Source organism: Lycorma delicatula, chromosome 4 (genome assembly GCF_047948215.1).
Source record: "Lycorma delicatula isolate Av1 chromosome 4, ASM4794821v1, whole genome shotgun sequence".
NCBI lineage: Eukaryota > Metazoa > Arthropoda > Insecta > Hemiptera > Fulgoridae > Lycorma > Lycorma delicatula.
In genome coordinates, this window is record NC_134458.1 from 70,380,705 (window position 1) to 70,400,368 (window position 19,664).

Consider the following 19,664-nt stretch of genomic DNA (forward strand, 5'->3'; position numbering starts at 1 on the left):
GATAAAAGTAAGACAACACTAAAAATGGTTCCGGTTCCAAACATTCAACGAAAGACATTCTTTGTGAAGTCGCTTCAAAGGATTATAGCAGAGTTTTGAGTAGGCAAGAAAGTTAAATTTATTAGAAATAAAAACACTTTTTATCAAAAATTGTGTAATAAAATAATATTGGTTGAAAAAACGGGTCAATAACTAAGTAAAAGCAAAAACGGTAAAGAAGTTGATACTGCATAGGGGGAGATCATCATATAAAATAGTAATAATTACAGAATTAAAGAATTGAAAAATAATGCGGAAAGTATAATAAACTAATAATTACGGATAACAAATATATCTATATAATTTTCTAATGCATAATTAAAAAATTATACATTAATGAATAAGTAAAACTTTGCAGCATATCCGACACTGAAGCAGGGAAATATTTTCTAATCATTATAAATAAGAAGTAATGGTAAACAGTTAAGCAGGTGACAGGAGTGATTAAAATATTTTACACAGATTTTATTAATTTTGAGATTATCTAAAACACTGGAAAAGATAGTTACAGACAAATTATAAAACAACAAGACAATTAAAGACAATATTCTTGGGGATAATCAGTTTGGCTTTTGACGTAAAAGATGTATTAAGTTTGCGATGTACAAACGATAGAAAATATCAGGTTTGCATAATCCACAGGTGGTAACTAATTGTTTTCTAAATCTGTATGTTACCTTTGATCTGAAATTTTATGCAGAAGATTAAAGGATATGTAAATAACATAGATTGTTAGGTTTGATTTTCTATTAAAAAAAAATGATAAAAAAATTGAGGTATGGGAATTTTTAACAAGTGTACCGGGAACGAAATGAAGATAACATAAGAAGTTATGTGCAGATAATAAACAAAAGCAAAGAAGAGCCGGAGTGTTATTTGAAAGATGAGATGATCGACTTTCTAGGGTAATCCAATGACTAGGAAACCGTTATAAACTTTTCTTTTAACTTTAGTTAACAAAAATTGTAAGTTTATATGAATTACCGTGTAAATATCTAAATAAAACTAAAGCTTAACTTTGTTAAAACAGCATTAGACCGATGGCAGATGAAAACCGTTAATAAAATTACATTTTTAAACTCAACTTTAACTTCTGATGTCCATCAAATAACATGAAGGGGTACTTTTATAATCGCTTTTGAAAAATATTAATATCTCACGATAGTCAAGTAAAGCCATTATAATAATATGTTATTAGTATAGCAATAATTATGTGGCTTTGCATACAGGCCTATTCTATATAGAATTACTAATTAATTTTCAATAAAGTCATGACTGATTTAATAATCTGTTTGGCTCTACTTGTTCAGCATTCTTGGAATGCATATATTTTTTAATGCGACTCATTTAACTGGTATAATGTATTTCTGCATTCCTTTTTTACGTGCTAATCTTAACACGCTTTCTAACAGGATTTAATTTTAATATCTTTCTTACGTCTTAAATATTGGTTTTACATATTTTAACCTTTTTCTTCCCCATCGATTTTTACCTTTCCTCACTAAATTAACTAAACACGGGTGCCTTAATGTAGAGCTAGTTTTCTTCTTTATAATTATGAAATATTAAATGAATTATTTCTAAATAAACAGACATTCTTCTTTCTAAAGAGAATTTTGCAATGAAGTATAAATCGGGATAAAATTTGTCGACGGATGTGAGGAATGTGACATTATCTATTGTTTCCCTTTGTTCATGAGTACGTCACTGACATAGCGGTGCTGATGTAACTTCTTATCTGTTTGATTATCACCATGCGATTCATGTGTGTTATAAAAATACTTCAGCCTGGAGATTAGAAGCGAGTGAACCCATCCGTTGGCCCAGTCAAGTGTAGTAATTATCGTTGAATGTCAAAACTCACATGAGCAAACTAATAAAACACATTAAATGAGGAGTTCGGCAGTAGTTGCTGCAGAATATAATATACAACAATTACTTATCTTTCTTGATTTCACCGTATACAAAATTTATTCACCCTCTTAAATGTATTGAAAATACACTACAACAAATATACTTTCCCATAACAATCTAACTGCCCCCATAGCAGATTAATGATTTACCCGCACACGCTTACTGATAACACGGTACACAAAGTATAGAACAACGCTAAAAACACACCTACTGACAGAAAATATATAACATCAACATCCATTAACCGACCGACATGCTCACGAATAAAGGTTTCTATGCTGTTTTCAAAACAACAAACAAAATGCAAAAGATCATATGACAACTTACAAAACATAGATTATTGTAGCTACTTAGGAAAGTACAATTTAAACTGCAGCGATTTCAATAAATATATTGCACTGATTGGTCGCACATTCATCTGCAGACAAAAGGAACGCATAATAAATGCACATAAAGGATCATATACAATAAATTACACGTAACAACAAATTAACTTTTGAAAATAATCTTATAGAGGTAGGACATGTGTACAAAGCCATTAATCCACAATCTGAAAATTTTACATATATAATATAAAAATAAAGATCTTGATACGCTTTAACGATATATAAAATTTACGAACTCGGTTGATATGACAAAAACAACATACTAAACGGGGAAGTACAAAAGGATCAAATGTATAATTCGATCAAACACTTAGTAGGTCTCCAGATCTTCTTAAGGTCAGCATTAATGTCGCTATATAATTCGCTGAAGAAACAAGTTTGAAAGAGTTTTTAAAGAAAATTTCCTTTACGGAAAGAAACAAAATTTCAGTTGAACTAAAAACATAACTGACTACAACAATCAAATCGGTGGTATTTTAACAATTTTTTTCTTTACGTCACATATGTTATAGAATGAATTTAATACTGAAAATAATGAAGAGATTTCCATTATAACTATGATGTACAGGAGGGAAGACAACAACCAGTATCATCTTCTGACAAAGAATTTTGACTAAACCGTGTTAAATTTGATTTCTAGATAAGTAGAACGAATATTCTAATGTAATAAAATAAAATTTATAATTATTATAGCGTATTTATACTGTAAACAATCATTTGCCTGTGGTTGTCAGTCTGGATGGTATATTTGAAAAAAGGAATAAAAAACACCTTTTTATATTTTGTTGCGATGAACGTTTTTCAAAATTTTATTTACATTTTGAACTCTAATAAAAGTAACATCTGTTTTAATGAACTGTAAAATTTTCAAGATTCAATAATAATCTCGTTATATTTCTTTCGAGCTACCTTTTTTCTGGCGAATTCATCCTAATTTAAAATAACCGTATAAGCGATTATTTTATTTCTTTTACGCTTACGTTTAACTCTAATTTGACAAAGACATCGATTAATCTCTTGATTTATGCGAAAGGGGACGTTCGATCAAAAGAACGATACGTTTGAGAAATTACTAAAACTTCGTGTAATAAAAAATTGCCACGAATATCCCTCCCTTTTTGATCGGGCTTCCGCCGTCACAGTGTACTACTACGGTAGTAACAGTAGTAATAGTAAAATAAGGCAGTGCAGGGTTAAAGCGAGAGAGTACGACGATAGCGGTTGGGGTAGTGCGTTGGAGGGGATGGATGGACGCCGCATGGTGGGAGATTGTTAGGTTTACTACTTTACATTACGTAAGGGAGGCATGACGTCACGGTAACCATGGTTACATTAGGGTTTCGGTAGTCCGCTAGGGGGCTCTGGTGATCTGCAGTCGAACCCACGGGAAAAATCAATTTAGTAGATACAGCAGCGGAGGAGTGAGGTCGTAGCGTCGGCTCGGGCTGTGTAGCGTAGATGGCTGTGCACGACGGAAATAGCGGCTGACCGTCGTCGGTCGGACGCGCGTATAATAAAATAAATACCGCACTTTGCACGGCGGCGGTAGTGTGTAGTGCTGTTGTGTGACCGGTTGAACATTCCACCGCACAGCATGGCCTCGGTCGCCGCTTGGTTGCCCTTCGCCCGGGCGGCGGCCATCGGTTGGGTCCCCATCGCCACCCATCCTCTACCCCCGCCACCGATCCCTAAGGACCGTCGAAAGGCGGACGACGAGAAGCTTCTGATCAACGTTTCGGGGCGGCGTTTCGAAACATGGAGAAACACTTTAGAAAAATATCCCGATACGCTTTTAGGATCCAACGAGAGGGAATTTTTCTACGACGAAGAATGCAAGGAATATTTTTTCGATCGGGATCCGGACATCTTCAGACACATCCTCAATTACTATCGGACAGGAAAACTGCACTATCCGAAACACGAATGTCTAACGAGTTACGACGAGGAATTAGCGTTTTTCGGTATTCTGCCGGACGTTATCGGCGACTGTTGTTACGAAGATTATCGGGACCGTAAGAGAGAGAATGCGGAAAGACTTATGGACGACAAGCTGTCGGAGAACGGGGATCAAAATCTTCCACAGCTGACCAACATCAGGCAGAAGATGTGGCGGGCTTTCGAAAACCCGCACACGTCCACGGCCGCTCTGGTGTTTTACTATGTTACCGGTTTTTTCATCGCTGTGTCCGTGATGGCAAATGTGGTAGAGACAGTTCCGTGCGGCCACAGGCCGGGTCGGGCCGGAACCTTGCCCTGCGGTGAAAGATACAAAATAGTATTTTTTTGCTTGGACACGGCTTGTGTCATGATATTCACCGCTGAATATCTTTTGCGGCTGTTCGCCGCACCGGATAGGTGTAAATTCGTTCGCAGTGTTATGAGTATTATCGATGTCGTCGCCATTCTTCCGTATTATATCGGTTTAGGCATAACCGATAACGACGACGTTTCGGGGGCTTTCGTCACTCTGAGAGTGTTCAGGGTTTTCAGAATATTTAAATTCTCCCGCCACTCTCAAGGGCTTAGAATTCTTGGATACACCCTTAAATCGTGCGCTTCTGAACTCGGGTTTCTAGTCTTTTCATTGGCGATGGCGATAATCATTTTCGCTACAGTCATGTTTTACGCCGAGAAAAATGTTGATGGTACGAATTTTACCTCCATTCCGGCTGCATTCTGGTACACCATTGTCACAATGACTACATTAGGGTGAGTGATAACAGCTGTATAACAATTTTTTTCTTATACTAATTTATTTATCTATAAATTGTTGTTTTTATCAGTCGACCGTGCAAATCTTTGTTCGTATACACGAATCCGATTTAATTAATAAGTATAACGCGATTTCATAATTGTAATAATATTCATAAAAAAATACAACCGTATTAAGTTTAAAATCTGGAATTAGAGCGGTACCGACAAAGTACACATACGGCCGTCGATTAAGCTTATACTTTTCGGGCTTTTCTATTTCCGGTATTTTTTACGAAGTCCAAGTAGAATAAATATAATCACGTAATGAAACGTCCGGGTCAAATCGTTTGGAATACGACTACAACCGTTAACGCATACTCTTACGCGTGTAATTAATTTAGATGTACGCCGCTTAATAGTTTATTTTACACTGTTTATTACACAGCGTTTTCAAACGATTGTACCTTCAATTTTCACATATTTTAAAGTTAACTTCAACTTTCGTCCTCAATAATTTACGGCACGCATCGACTAATAAATCTACTGATACTACCATTTTAAAAAAAAAAAGTATCTATATTTTACCCTGGATTAAATGATGTCTTACAGAGATAAGAGATCTAATTAATATTATAATTTCAAATATAACGTACTGATGCATTTTATTAAAAAATAGTGATAACGTTGGCGTTTAATGACAGCGTGTTCACACGCTATAGATTTATTCATCAAACGTTTTCTTTAATTATTATTACGTGTGAAATCTTCTACAAAAAAAAAAACGTAGTCGGTCCTGTAACCGTTGAAAAGTTTTGTACTGAAATAGAAAAGTTTTTTATGTAACGATACGCAGATTAATAAATGTAATATTTAATAAAGGTCGTAAACACCGCTTGGCACATTAATTTATTTTTATTTTGATCATATTCTTAAGGTAATATACTAAAAAAAAAAAAAATCGTATAAATTGAAGGAGACTAAAAGATATTTCTGAATTTATAAGAAATTTGCATTACGAATTTACTTTAAAAAAAAACTTGCTAATAAAGTTTTTGAGATCAAATGAACGAACATACTTTACGGATTAAAATAAAACATTATATCAAAAAATAAATTCATAAACGTAAATAAATTAAATAAATAAATTCATAAACATTTTTGACTTTTTTTAGGGATTACGAATTTTTAACGACCCAGAAAATCCATTCCAAACTTATATTCCAAAAAAAATCTATAATCGTTGAAATACACGTGTATGAATTCGTGCCACCGAGTTCGTGTTCGGAATAGTTGTTTCAAAAACAAAGTAAGTTAAATTGAATTTAGAACGACTTATTTGTATACCGTTGGATGCTATACGATGAAGTTTGAAATTAAAACTATTCAAACATTACTAGCTAGGATAAGAAAACAAAATCCTAATTTTTATTAATTATGATCCTATTTATGAGTACTGAGAAAAAAACAATTCAGATTGAAAATTTAAGAAAACTATTTCATAAGGAAATTTTGTAGATGTAGATTTTGACAGGTAAAGAAAAAAATTTACAAAAAATATTTTATTTAGGAAAAAATAAATAGATAATACTAAAATAAAATAAATCTACCTAAAGAAAACAATATTCAGCTTTTGATATTATTTTTAAAAAATTTAGGCTATAAACCTAATAGGTAGAAGGTTATTCTATTTTTAAGAAGAAAGTCATAATGAAGATACCTAACAAATTTTGTTGTTCTATTTGTACAAAATTAAAACAAGACTACATGTTACAAAAAAATTGACACATGTGCACACACACACACACACACACACAAAGTATGTTTGTCACACAAATTATGGACAAACATAAATATCTGTTCAGTTTAATGAATAGAATTTGAACAATACGCGTCGGTTAAGTATTTACTGTTTTTAGACACAACCCCTCTATGAGTAAGAGTTGTACCTTGTATTTTTAAAAAAACAGGGTTTACAGCAAAGCGGGTACAACCTTTCGAGTTCTGATCAATAAAAGCCACCAAACGATCAGTAGTGCATTAACGAATTTGATTTTGCGAATTCCATTAAAAAATGAAAAATTGTTTCGTAATATCATCCCTCATTGAGAAATACTTTTTGGTCTGTCCAAACGTACGTAAATCCACGAATTATAGCAGACCGATACGTAAAATGTTAACGATCGCAATAGAAAACTGAGAAGAAGGGAAAGTTAATTCCTTGTTTTTTCAGAAAGAGTTAGCTTTTGATATTAGTTTAAAAAAAAAAATGTATAAGTTCAAAAAAATATGTATTAAAAGTCTCTATTTTAAATCACAGTGAACATTATTAGGTTTCAACGAAATTGTACAAAACATCTTTGAGAAATACAGTTTTAAAATTAACTTTAAAGGAATTATTAAGAAATAAACTCCATGACGTAAAAAAATTTACCAGTATAAAGGTATAGCGGTAAATATGTCTGTCACGCAACCTTTTGCGTTCGTTTTAGGGCGATTTGGTTTTCATTTGTATATTCGTCTGATTGTTCTCGATATAGAACAATATTTAAAACTAATCATTAATAAGTTGAATATAAATATATCGTTACGATTTTAATTATTTTTAAGCGAAGTGAAAAATTATTCGCATGAACGTAAAAAGTTATATATATCTCGTGTACAAGTTATCTCGTGTACAAACACGATCATGTGTATTCTTTTTGTCTAATGGGCATATCTACACAAGAGCGCAGTGCGCGCGCCCACACACACACACACACACACACACACACACACACACACACACACACACAGAGAGAGAGAGAGAGAGAGAGAGAGACAGAGAAAGAGAGATTCACGCATATCTTTAGTTCTTTTCAATTACGAAATTGTGAGTTTGTGTGATAAATAGAAAGTATATTCTTTAACAAAACTACTTTTGTAAAAGTACTGTAAAATTGAGTTACATTTTTTTCAGAAATTTTAGAATAAAAATATTGATGAAATAAATGTAACTGCTTTTCTTAATAATAAAGATAAAAAAACTTGTTATCAAAATGGAGTAAAATATTCTTAAATTTATGCAAATTAATGTTTGATAAAAGAATTTCGTAAGAAAAAAATTATTCCGGAATAGCTGAAATTTCATTAAAAAATCCATTCAAATGGTACTTTATATCGATCTCTATTATGTTTTTGTTGATGATTTATGATTCTATATTGTAAATTTTGAATTCAAATTAAAAAAAATATCAAACGTTTTAGACGTTCCCTATAAATTCAGAAATATTAAACAGGAAAATTGTTGAAATTCTGTTTGATTTTTTGATATAACCACAAAGAACGCCTGAAAAAATTACTATTGGAAAATAGAACTTTTTTGTAAAATTAAAAATAAAAAGAATTTAGTAATATCACGTAATTCTCATGTTTTCTTCTCTACAGAATATCTGTTAATCTGTTTATATTTAAGTATGTAAATCATCGACTCGTATAACGATTTTTTAAGATCGACTTCTTTTTTAATGCATCTATAAAAATAACTTAACGTTACCTTTGACAAACAGTTCTAAAATTGTAACCGAAAGCGGGCGACATTAACTTATGAAAACTTTTCTTCGTTAACAATAATTTTTTATAGTTTTTGATTGTACAATAAACCTCTTAAATGCAAAATTCAAATTTGCAGTCATACGTTTTACGTAAATATAATAATTTTAATTCTGATTCGGCTTAAGCCGGTTTTCTATATCGAAAAACCTTTGCTAAAGCAAAAGATAAAAAATTATATCGATAAAAATTCAGTCGATTAGTTTTTACGTTTCAAGTTTTCGGACATCGCGTTCATAAAACATACAAACCGACTTAATACAGGCGAACCTTTTCAAATCGCCTTCTATTTCGCATCGTAACATCGCATAGTATAAGGTAGGATCTCTATTTAGCATTGTAAACAATCCATACATCGGGGGCTTAACGATAGGGTGGCTGAGTCGGCTAACGCCAGGATTCCTCCTCCTTGACGTCGCGGAGTTCCCATCGGGTTACGAAGTAATTCTTCTAAAAGTATCATTTATTTTTAAATTATATTCGACTTATAAACTGAACGATAATAACTAACATCTTTATACGCGTAAATATATTCCATTTTTCTGGATTTGGTTTCACGCTTAGGAATTTCCCGCAAGTCCTAAAATGTAATAAACAGTTATATTTGTTAATTATAAACGGCGAATACCGATACAGGAAAGACCGTACGACGACCGAAAGAACGGTACGGTCATTAACTCCGAAAGGGTTAATGACTGAAACCGTTTAAGGAAATGACTGTTATCGTCATTAACACAGATATGTGTCAGTATTTTACTCGTTTAAATTAATGTCGGGTATGTTTAAAACACATCGCGATTATCAAATTTTCTTAATTAAAGTTCGAAAAAATGTCCGCTCTAAACAGTCAAAGTTTTAAAGAGTATATTACGACTTTATTTATAAATAAATTAATATTAAAAATGTTTGGAGAATCGGTATTAATATAATCGCTAAGTTATTTTATCATTATTTGTGAAGTTAATGTAACGTTGATATAAAAACAGAGATCTGTAGACGATACGGTCGGCTAGTACAGTAATTTCACTATTATAACGATTTAAGCAAATATATCGTGATTTTTTTATGTGAAAATATGTGAGTTTTACATACCGAATTGTTTATAATACGTTAACGAAAATACCGGTTTTAAAACGTAAAATAATATGTAATCGTTTTACAAGAGTTCAAAATTTAAACCGTTCCTTGTTAGCTTTATTACTATCAAAAACGTGATACAAGTAGTCAAGATTGTACTACGATGAAACCGGTTTTACTTACTTATGGCTTAGATTGCATAAACAAAATCAAACCGAAACAAGGTTTCCAAAGCGAAAATCTGTTGACAAAAAACACTTTTGTTTTAATATTTTGAAAATTTCCATTTTTCTAATTACAGATATTCGACGAAAAACGCACGTGGAGTAATAATGTTTTTTTGTTAAATTGGTCAAAGATTATAAATTCTCTAAAATTATTATACGTTAACTACGTACATGATATAATCTATTTATTTCCTTTTTTAATTCCTCGTACGAAGTAAAGGAAGTATTGTAATCGCGAAAAATTTCGGTTTTCAGGTTTCAACGGAAATATCCATTTTGACCATCCCTGAATCCATTTTGACTAGTTTCGACGTGACGTCTGTACGTACGTATGTATCTCGCATAATTCAAAAACGATTAGCCGTAGAATGTTGAAATTTTGTATTTAGGACTGTTGTAACATCTAATTGTGCACCTTCCCTTTTGACTGCAATCGATTGGACTAAAAATCTGTATATATTCAGACCTCTAAATAAAGCGGGGTTTCAATTTTGATACATTTGGATTTTGGAATTTTTCTTAACTGCAGTTATAAGCTCTCGTTGAGAGCTTTTGAAGGATATATCATAAGTGGTACCTATTTTCATTGGTTCCAGAGTTATAGATAAATAAAATTTTGTCTACTTGATAAAAAAATATCGCTATAAAATTCAGTAACATTTTCCTGTCTAGTCTTTGTTTTCATTTTTTTGATGGTTATAACAATTTAAAAAAAGATAGTATTTGATAGATGTAAGACTTAAACTTATATAGAGTAATAAAGGGACTTTTACTCTATCCTGATATTTCAGGTAATATTGTTGAATAAATAATTGTTTAATTATTTGATGCTACTAAAAACTAATATTTTAGCAATTGTGTAACTGTCCACTTTATTAAAGAATTGGAGGATCGTATCTCACTTTCAAATGAAGTGCAGCAAAAAATGTGTATATGTAATTTAATAGGCGTACAAGGAAGTCATTTGGTGTCCACATATTTTTTATTTAATAAAAAAATATTATCTCATTGTGTTCAACCTTTTAAGATCTTTATTTGCAGATTGAGGGAGTTTATAAAATCTAAACAAAATTTGACTAGGAGAGAGTACAGTATAGAAAGTAAAAAAGCATTATGATTTCATTTAACATTGAATTATCCACGAGGTGAAAGTTTGTTCGTGATCCAAACAGACAGCCAAAATTTCCAAAATCTTTTCCTTAATGGCGATTTTTTAGTACATTAATAAAATTACAACGAAAACGCATAACAATTATAACGCATTCCTAAAAAAAAAAAATAAAAAGTATAAACAATTATTACAACTGTGATATGAAAACTTGTTTTTTATACTTTAAATGAACTGTAAATCTTCCTGTGTGTTTTTTCACGCGTTACCGAATGCCAATTATGCGTTTACTGACCGTTGAACATAACGTAGAGATTTAGCACTAAAATCATTCGACTGAGAATAATTAAAATATGTGCTAACCTCTTTAACTCATTGGATAATTTAGATATAGTACGAGATATAGAAAAATGTTATTCTAAGAAAGCTTTCCAAGATTTAAATTATTGTAAAACGCAAAAAAAAAACATATACACGATGAAAAACATATAAAATATTTATGAAATAAACATCTCCAAATTCATTATAAGTAAATTGTCAAAACACGTTTTCAAGTAAAACGATTCTAAAATGCTCAAAATTATTTTAAAATTAACTTTTTTTTAAAGATTAATAAAATTTTCACAATTTTATTTAAAATAAGTAATTTTTAATTAAAAGAAAGGTGTAAATCAAATTTCGAATTTTTTAAAACACTATTTATCCGATTTTTATATAACCTCGAAATATTAATTACGTACATAACTTTTAGCGTCTAGGGAATTATGACTTACCAGTTTGAAGCGATACACGCGAATTTATAAAAAAATTAAAGATTAATAATATTAAAATATAAATAATATTAATATAAAATGTTAATAAATATCAAAGAACTGCCGAACTAGCCGATAACTCTCAAATACATACACATAAATATATGCAAACATACACATGAGCTTCCGAGCGGTAGCCGTTGGAGGGTTCCAAATCATCATAAACATCTTTATTTTCCAAATTATTGTTTAGAAAAAATGCCTAGTGAAAACAATGTTATCAGGTAGTTTTCAGACCGTGCCTAAAATTTGCCATTAAGTTTACATTAAAAAATTAAGTAAATACTTACACGTACAGCAATTTGCTACATTTATTAATTGGAGCAAATTCAGAAATCCCTGTCCAGTGATGTATATTAATCGCTCTGTCATATTTTATCCAGTTTATTCTGTATAAAGCATCTACACTCTGACAAGTTACAGTCTGTAAGAGATTTCGATAAAAAGCAAAAACAGTGGTGAAAAAATTTGAGGTGTTTTCACCAACGAAATTAACGTTAAAAATTAAATAAATTTTTTACGATAAAATTAAAAAAAAGGAAGGAAGGAGTAATATCATGTAATTGGGAACTTCTTTATTTTGTTCCAAGAGTATTAGTAAGCGGGTCTATATTTAAATCGACTCGTATAGCAATTATTTTAGATCGACATTTTTCGTAATCGATTTTTAAAACAAGAACTTAGCGTTACATTAAAATGAAGTTTCCTTGACCAATAGTTCTAAAATTACGACTGATAATGGAAAACACTAATAATAAAAAAAAAATTGCCACTAATATTTTATTTAAGATATGCTTAAAAATTTATATTTAATAGGTTGACTACGTCTACAAAATAAAGAAATAAGCAAGATATTGTATAAATCAAAGTTACTTAATACATATAAGATGAATAGAAACGACTTGCTAAGTGTATATCTAATAGTGTCTAACTGTCTAAAACAGTAATGTAAATCGTATAACGTACCAGTATTCCGCTGCTTTTTTCGCATCTAATAGTATTTTAAGGTAGGATCTAAACGTCTGAAAAAAGTTCGTGCAGTTTATGAAGGACAATAATGAGCAACGGGACGAACAATATATTATAGATATTAATTTAATCCGTAATGGTTTTCGGAAACGATAGATCCGAAACAGGCTAACTCCAAATTATGTGATCTTTAATTATTACAAAAACACTTCGTTTAAAAAGTGAATGTAAAATGACACTTGTTATTTTAAAGCTAAATTAACTTTTATTAACGCAGAAATAGCCCTGATTTAAATGAGATAGAACATTTTGAGGAGGTCCTATAGAACAAAGTAGATACTTTACCGATCCGAGAAGGAGATGAAAATAAATACTACCGAACGACTGGGATGCTCATCTACAAAGTGTATTAAATGACTTGAAATTCTACACCGACCTGTTTCAGTCACAGTTAAGACCTTTCTCCGAAAGGTTAATGGCTGCGAGAGAGGTCCACGGAAGATAAATCTATCGACAAGTAAAATCTCTTGAAGTATGATCGTATAACGAAGAGGTTCGTCGTTAAGTCGAAAATAAAATATCGTACAAAAAAAAAATTCTTTACGTTTTATTTCTCTAATTAAAAACTCCTCTTCGCTACTGCTATCGGTGTAGAGAGAAACGGCAAAACAATTTTAAGAGTTTAAAGTTAAAACGGGGGAAACGGACAAGGGGCACGAGTTTTTGGATTTTAGCCGGAAAGTTGTGTAACGTATAGCATAATTTTGAAAAAAGCGACAAAGCTTTTTTACCACCGCAAATAAAAAATTACCTATCGACACATTTTTTTTTGTTGAAAAAGTATTGAAATTGCAATAATTTTACTGTACGCATATCAAAATATTGGCGCTTCAATAATAAATTTCAGGCTCCTATGTTGAAAGTTCCGCCTTAATTTATTTCGAACAGACTGAGAAAACATGAGTACAACACTTAAAAAATGAACGATGTCAGGTTAAATTTGAAATAATAAAGACCCAATCGGTCAACATTAAGTGAAATTTTCAAAATTATATTTTTCTCAAGATCGTTGCATTCGTGATACATAATTTTGTAAGTTTCACTGTACAAAATAAAGGACTTTTCTATATTACTTTTTTTGAGCTCATTTAAGTAACAAGAAACGTATGGTATATATTTTACAGAGAAGGAGAAAAGTTATGAATTTTATATACATATATATTTTGTATTTGTGATTTTCTTAACTTCAATAAAACAGTTCTGGAAAATGCATATTTAAACACTAGAACCTTTTTAATTTCATCTTGATTTGTCTTTTATTTCAGGCACGTTTTGAAACGATTTTTTCCACAAGTAAACGGCTTTTCAACAGAAATGCAAAATTTATTCGTTGATAAAATTACCATCATAGTTATCAAAGAACGGAAGATTTAATTTTAGTTTTTACGTAGATATTAAGTTTGTTTATGAGCAGAATAGAAGCGATTAAGCACAGCGATAATATCTTCTTTAAATAGAATAAAGCACATTCAAGTAATTTATAACTTTTTTGGCACTTATGTGTTACCGTTGGTGATTGGGGGGTGGGGGGGGGGGGTGCGTTCGATTTTCGCTGTTTTCTGTTAGTATTTTGTATGTTAATTATTTTATTTAGTTTAAAGATCGCTTTTATTATTAACAAGTTGTATATAGCTTGCATATTAATGTTAATTAGACGAGGTTTGCGAGTGAAGCGAACGTTAGATGTTGATATCGTACACGGAATCGTTAGTCATGTTACCTAACATTTTTTTTCTGTTTAGCCTCCGGAACCGCCGTAAGGTATTACTTCAGAGATGAATGAGGACGATATATACGAATGTTAATGAAGCGTAATCTTTTACGGTCTCAGGTCCTGAGATGTGTGGTTAATTAAAACCCAACCGCCAAAGAACACCGGTATCCACGATCTAGTATTCAAATCCGTATAAAAGTAACTGCCTTTACTAGAACTTGAACGCTGGAACTGTCGACTTGCAAATCAGCTGATTTGGGAATTTAAACATAACCTAACATAACATAATCTAACGGTCGCTTCGCTCGCTACCCTCATCTAATTAATATCAAATTTACAAATTATATACAACTCATCAATAACAAAAGTGCATTATTTGCTTAGTAAATAATTATGTTGCCTACAGAAAACAGTGAAAATCACTATCGAGTGACCCCCTCCCCCTTGTTAACACAGAAGTAATTTTTTAAATATAATTAAGCGGTTACTATATATAGTAAAGGAGTTCACGAGCGAGTAAATAGCGAGAAGTTTATCTTGTGATTTTTCAACGAGGAACTGATAAATGGGGATGTATTAAAGCCATCTAAATTCATTAAAATCGATTTTATTTCGACTGCCAGTAGGTTAATTTTTTCTAACAAAGTATATTATTACCTCTCCTGTGAACAAATAAGTAGTTACATCGACCATATTTAAAAAAAAAAAAATTTTAATATCTCTTAAAATCTGGAATGGAATTAGCAACATTAAAAATGTTAACACTTTCTTCCTTTAATTTTTTGAAAAAATAAACATGACATTAATTTTGGGTTTATAGTAAATTTGTTGTCAAAATGATTAGTAATTTAGGAGATTTAGCCTTCAATCGATATTATACGATATACAAATGGATCTTACATCCAATAGAATATGTCGGTTGTGGCCGCCTATATATTACGGAATATATTATAGTAAATAAAAAATTAATGACTCAACAAATTATGAAATGCGTTACTAATAAATTTTATAATAATAATTACTAATAAATACTCCGTCAGTCCTTATAAAGTATTAATTATTTCGCATGAATTTAACGGCAAGAGAGTGAACAGGAAAAGAATCCAGAAACAGAGAGATTCTTGGTTTTACCGTGAATTCTAATCGGTCGGGTTACGCGGTATGGTGTTTCGGTAAACATAAAGATAAATTACCATCGTTCGATTGTATTTTATCATTTATCTATTTTTACACGTTTGTAGCAAAACGTTATAGAAATTCAGCGGTTAAGTTAATCTACAAAAAGCTGTGTAGATAGTCAATCGACTAACCGTTCATATAGAATTTAAATTAAGTAATAATTTATATCGGATAAAGTATACGAATGACGGAAGAAACTTATAATAAATACTTTTTGTGTTCTTGTTTTGTAATAATCAGTTTTAATACAAAAATAATGATATCGTACGAATATCATACCGCGAGTATTTACGGCAAGAAACTGAACGGAAAGAGGATATAGAAACGAAGAGTTAAGCGGTTAATTCTGTACGATTATTTGGATTCCATCAACGCATAACATTTTTGTAGAAATATTATGAAACTTCCTTAAAGTACTATTTTATAAGCCACAGAATTCTTATACTATGCTTTTTTAACTGAATTTGTTAGAGATTTTTAACTGCCTTTGACAATAATCGTACAAAGTCATATACGATATAGGAGAATGTACATCTCCTATATTACGGAACGTATTCTTGCTAATGAAAAGTTAATGACGTGAATATGAAAATTTAAAGTTTACTTATTACATTACATAAAAATCTATAAATACCGTTGCATTTCTACGGTATGAAATGGAAATTTTCACTGTACGAGGGAAAATGCAGAAACAAATAGATGAGAATTTAATCTCTACTCCTGATCTTATCATATTTTTGTAAAAAACATCGGCAAATTTACCATTAATCCTATTCAGTTGATTGCATTTTATTAATAAACGAATTTGTATACGAATTACTGATCCGTGCTCTTAGAATTATTTACTCGGCATATTTATCACACCGTACAGGTATCGAGTCGATCGGAGACGAAATAGTTTAATTTACAAAAGAAAAGATGAAGAAAAATGTATTCATTTCATTATTATTCCAGGCATCTGATCAAACAGGTCGAATACAGAAACGAAGAAACCAGCAGTTAATAACAGTAATTTCGGATTTGGTAGATTCTGTTATGAAGTGTTCTGTAAAATATTTTATAATGTTTTATTAAGAGCTTTTAAAATTATGTTTAAAATATTATAAAATAGTTAAACCGACAGAAAATAGATGTATTATTATGGTATTATGGATCACCGGAATATTCTGTATTAATAAATAAATGAATGAAAATCGATATATTTTTGTGACATCTATTATGTTAAAGAATAAATAGTTTATTGCATTTTTATATTACGAAATAAAATAAAAACGGGAAATGTAGAAATACAGAAATAAGCGACTAACCTCAATTCTGATTGGTTGGCTTACTTTATCTATAATTAATTATCTATAAAGAAGATCCGTAAATTTATCGTAAATTTTTATCGCTTGACTGAATTTTATAATTCATCGCACATATACACCGCTTCTTTTTTGCATAAACTTATTAGATCTCCAAAGTTAAATTGAATGTAGGTCAATCGATCATTTACATCATAATAATAATAATTCATTTATGATGAAAAATTATTATTAAACGGTACAAATTATAATAATTAAAATTTTTATTATATTCCATCACTTTCAATACATAAATAATGACTTCCTTTATTTTTTAGGGTACGACATTAAAAAAAAAGGGAAAGGAAAAATGATGAGTATACTCGTCGATTTTGAATCTCGGTATACCGGATTTCGTTATTTTTATGGCTTACAATTAATTCATACCACTAAGATTTTGGTTTTATCGGTTGGTTTTATCAGAACTATACACGTTATCAGATTGTGTTTTTATAAATGTCTTTTATACTTATTAATTTTTAATGTTTGTACGATATTTTCTTTGTTCAGCGTGACGGAGAATTTCTACCGACTTCATAAAATCCATTTCCATCGAATATGTATGTAGCATATACAGGGTCATTCACGGGAACCGGATGTTTTTAAAATAATCATAAAAAATTGAATATTTACTTTAAAAAAGTTTTATTGGTACTGAAACACTTGTTAAATCAAAGCATTTGTTACTTACTCATGAACGAAAAATTATGTCCGGCTAGTGATGTCCATTTTGGGCAATACATTGTTGTAGCCTTTCACGGTAACTGGCCTCAATTCTTTGCAGCATGTCTACATCAATCTGGGTGACGTGATGACGAATTGCGATCTTTAGGTCCTCCAATGTACGCGGTTTATTGCCGTACACACGCGATTTCAGAAACCCTCACAGAAAAAAATCACAACTACTCAAGTCGGGGGACCGAGGGGGCCAAGGAATATCGCCGAATCTGGAAACGATCCGTCCCGGAAACAAGTTACGGAGAACAGCGATCGTTGCCCTCGCTGTGTGCGCTGTAGCTCCATCCTGCTGGAATAACACGTTTTGAAAATCGATTCCCCGGTTTCGTAACTCAGGGATGAAAAACGTATTCAACATCGCGATGTAACGATCAGCTGTTACAGTTACGGCAGCTCTTCTTCTTCTTCTTCAAAAAAATATGGTCCAATAACACCGACCTTTCCTATTGCACACCAGACAGTCACCTTTCGGCTATGAAGTGGTCTCTCGTGAAGCTGATGTGGGTTTCTTTCTGCCCAATACCGGCAATTCTGTTTGTTGACGAAGCCATTCAGATGAAAATGGGCTTCGTCACTCATTAACAATAACAAATTTTCATTTTCTTCAAAAATGGTAAGCATTTGTCGACAAAATTGTAATCGCTGCGTGAAATCATGCTCGTTTAACTTCTGCACGACGGCTATCTTGTAAGGATGGAAATGCAGGTCTGTATGCAGAATTCGTCTTACCGTACTTGTGCTCATTTGAAGCGCTGCTGAATGCCTCTGAATAGAGCGGCGTGGGCTTCTGACAATGGCTTTCCTTACTCGTTCGATGTTCTCCGGAGTGCTAGCAGTTCGTCGGGGATGCGATGGTTTTTTCTTCAATATTGAACCGCTTGTTCGAAGGTTGTTTACCCATCGCAATATTGTGTTACGAGAAGGGACACTTGCATTACGATGGATATTAAACTGACGGCGGAAATCTCGCTGAACAGCAGTTACGGATTCGTCATTTCGCACAAAACTGTCATACGCGTACAGGCGTTGGTCTAGCGTCCACGGCTCTATCTCAACGACTAAAATGTAAATGCTATGAACAAAGGAAACGTCAGACACCAGCCACGTGCCCCTCCCACCACGAACCCCCCCGAGTACAACCCACTTCAAAAACATCCGGTTCCCGTGAATGACCCTGTATTACAATATAATTTATTTCAAAAGATTATTAAATTACGAAAATACCTTATGATTTTTTTTTCTAAATTTTACTCTATCAGTTTTCTTTTACAGAAACTTACAATTAATTTGATATTTACAACATGAAATAGACCAAAGATGTGATGTTGAATAAAAAATGAAGAACTAAGCGGTTGACTTTCAATCCTTACAAGTCGGATTCTGTGTCCCGTATTTTTGTAAAAAGATTAATACTCTACCGAAAGGGCATGTTGGTCGACCGAAGTCTAAAAATATTTTTACACCTTTGGCACATGTTTTTATAACTGTTTAATTTTTCGATTCGGTAAATTTGGCATAAAAAATATCTGCTTCATATACTATAAACTTATTTCCCTTCTCAATTCAACGAATTCTATTACCATTTGAGAAGGTATTGAGGTTTCATAAAACTATTCGCATCATTTTACCCCGGTACGGTCAGCCTTCACTAGGAGGTAACTTTTCTAAAACATTTAATTTATCCATTAAGAAATATATCATCGATGTTTGTTTCAGTAAAATCTTGTTTTGGAAATCGAATAAATTACTTAATTTGGTAATTACTTTTATAAATTCATGTCATTATTTTCATAATTTCACAAAGAGGCTTAACTTA

The 19,664-nt window shown here is 31.7% G+C and overlaps 1 protein-coding gene across 9 annotated transcripts in view; it reads left to right on the forward strand.

Moving 5' to 3' along the window:
• The first annotated feature begins 3,753 nt into the window (after positions 1 to 3,753).
• The window catches only part of Shal (Potassium voltage-gated channel protein Shal), a 303,578-nt gene continuing 287,667 nt past the window's right edge, over positions 3,754 to 19,664 (forward strand). For all 9 annotated transcript variants that reach the window (XR_012756114.1, XR_012756115.1, XR_012756116.1 and 6 more), the window contains exon 1: positions 3,754 to 5,048. Coding sequence is in view for 5 of the 9 variants with exons in the window: in XM_075363303.1 (XP_075219418.1) it covers positions 3,934 to 5,048 (1,115 nt within the window). In the remaining 4 variants the exon portion in view is untranslated. The remainder of the gene's footprint in view (positions 5,049 to 19,664) is intronic.